The 2537-nt window shown below is 43.2% G+C and overlaps 1 protein-coding gene across 1 annotated transcript in view; it reads right to left on the bottom strand.

Annotated features, from left to right (window-relative positions):
- Window positions 1–1812: 1812 nt before the first annotated feature.
- uckl1a (uridine-cytidine kinase 1-like 1a) overlaps window positions 1813–2537 on the bottom strand; it is an 8546-nt gene continuing 7821 nt past the window's right edge. The window contains exon 12 of the mRNA XM_029506373.1: window positions 1813–2209. Coding sequence (XP_029362233.1) covers window positions 2127–2209 — 83 coding nt within the window. The 3' untranslated portion in view covers window positions 1813–2126. The remainder of the gene's footprint in view (window positions 2210–2537) is intronic.

Genomic DNA, 2537 nt, shown 5'->3' on the forward strand with positions numbered 1-2537 from the left:
CTTGCTATGTTTTTTTCATGTGAATGTGTGTGTGCACGTGCACGTGTGCAGGAGTAGCAGGGTCTGCCTCTGAGTATGTGTGGATTGGGGGGGGGGGGGGGGAGAAAAAAATAGGTCACCCCTTAAAACAAAAAGCTTGCAGTCAACATCGCAACCGTCTGCTGAATTTTCATTGGCAGGCTTGTCTCCATGGTAACAGGTTAACCTTGAGGCAGTAGTCACATGGGTGAGAGAGTCTTCTGCTGTCTTGGAGAATACAGCGTGTGTCGTATGACATCCGTGATCACAGTGTCATCTGCTATCTCACACACACAGACACACAAACCCAAAACAAACATGTATCAGCAGGAGATGTTGTAGGTGTGAAGATGATACAACATCCACAGCTAGCGTGATTCTCACCGTGTGGAGAGTGAATGAGGGAATAAATGCATGAATGAGACTGAGGGATTCATTGAAGGGGCATGACGGGGAAAAGACTCAGGATCTGAGAGACGGAGATCATTCTGAGCGCGAGGTCACAGACCGGCTGGAGAAGCATGTCAGCACCAACCGGGGACTCATAAAGGGGATCAGGAGGGTGTGAACACAAGAGGGAGGCTGGAGGTTTTTACTGCACAGTTTGTAACCCTGAAATGACATTGTTGTCATTACCTTTATGTCTTCGTAACAAAGCGTGAGCACATTGCACTCTGCATCAGCTCATTCAGCCAAATCATGACCCCCATTTCTGCAAAAGCACCAGCTGCGAGAACAAATCAACGGATTTCAGCCGGTGCAATGGAGGTGATCCGTGTTTGAATGTGTTTGTATGCTGCTGCACTGTAAAGACCCAGATTTCTCAGAGGGACACACTTATAAATCACACAGAGAGGCTGAATGTGAGCTATGCTGACCCCTTCAGGCTTTAAAGTGCATCAAAGTGGCCTGTGTCTGAACCCTGAGAGCCAGAGGAGCCCGGAAAATCTTCATCCACATGACGGTCCGTGACGTCCTCACACCTTTAGTCCAGTCCAGATATTCAGCGTAACGAGCGGAAGCAGAAAGAGGCAGTGAGCAATGAAAACTAAATCTGAATTTAATCTTGAATGTTCACAACCTGAATTCAAGATTTACAACGCACTCATAAATGTGCAAACCTGTGAGATTAATTTCCCTTTGTAATATGTGATATAAAACTCCTCGACACTGGGTGTGAATTTAAATACATTTCTTAAAAAACAGTCTTTACAGCGGCTTTAAGTATGAATGCATCAATATGAAAACATTGACAGGTCGCACCAGCTACTCGTGAAATCCAAACTGGGCTCGTGTTTTCAACCTGTGTGTGTTTATATTTGGTTAAAGTCTGATTGGCTCTGAAAAACCATGAACCATTCACAGGACTTTCTATAACCTCCATCGGGATGACAGAAAAATGTCCCATGAGATGAAACAGACTTAACTTGTCTTTTTAGTTCTGCAAAGAGTTCACGTCCAGAGAAACGTGAAATAAATGCCATATAATGAAATAACAGTTATATATCACAGCTATAACATCTGAGAGGCGCGAATGTGTTTTAGCCTGTTTGTTCAGCAATGATCTCCATTAAAGCTAATTTTTTAAGCCGTCTTACAGTCACTGTACGTGTTAAGTACTATTCTGTATTCTTTTATTGCTACGACTCCCTGAAGATGAATATTATCAACTTTGGCAATTCCTTAATTTCTCATTTTGCCTCATTAAGGATGAATGGCACATTCTGTCAGCCTCAACAGCAGCTTGTGTTTGAAGCTCGCCATTCACACACTAAGAACTGCATTTATGAACAACTGATGCAACCTCGTGAGTGTGATAATAACGTGGTTGTTGCATTATTATACCTCAGAGGTAACGGCACTGGTTCAGGTCTGTGTATGAAATTATTTACGATGAACTCTCAGTTGTAATTAGAGAAAAATGTCCCTCATCGTACAACTAGACCGAGACTCATTGGCTGTGTGTGGTGAGTAGAAAACTTCCTGTAGACAACACAAACTGGGAAGATAACGGTTTTGTTTTTGTCTTTGTTCATCTAAGCCCGAAGGGGATGTATGAGGAGAAGTTTTCAAGTAGTGCCTGTCAAAAGGGCTCTCACACATTTCTGTCAGTATGACGGCTGATGTGGTTCCTCTTCATCACTCCAACCGTCGAAGCCATCTGTCCCAAAGTATCGGTCCCCAAAGTCCCCTGAAAACACACAACAGCAGGCTCAGGGCTCATGTGTGGGAGTTTGTCTTAAGGGCTGGGAAAGCAATTAAATCACACCCACAATACACAGCAATAACAGACACGCAACTTCAGACTGACAGATGAATATCTGCACTAATGTTCATTGTAATGATAAACAGCAGCGATTAGTGGCTGGTTAATTTCTTGTGAGTATTGTGCAGTTGAGTTACAGTATCCAGAGTCACTTCACAACAAAAGTGGCAAAAGTATAAAATTAGACTCTGCTTGGACCTGAAATGAAACCCGTCAGCTTGAAACACAAGAGTTTCTCATCTTTTATCTGCAG

Source organism: Echeneis naucrates, chromosome 7, assembly GCF_900963305.1.
Source record: "Echeneis naucrates chromosome 7, fEcheNa1.1, whole genome shotgun sequence".
NCBI lineage: Eukaryota > Metazoa > Chordata > Actinopteri > Carangiformes > Echeneidae > Echeneis > Echeneis naucrates.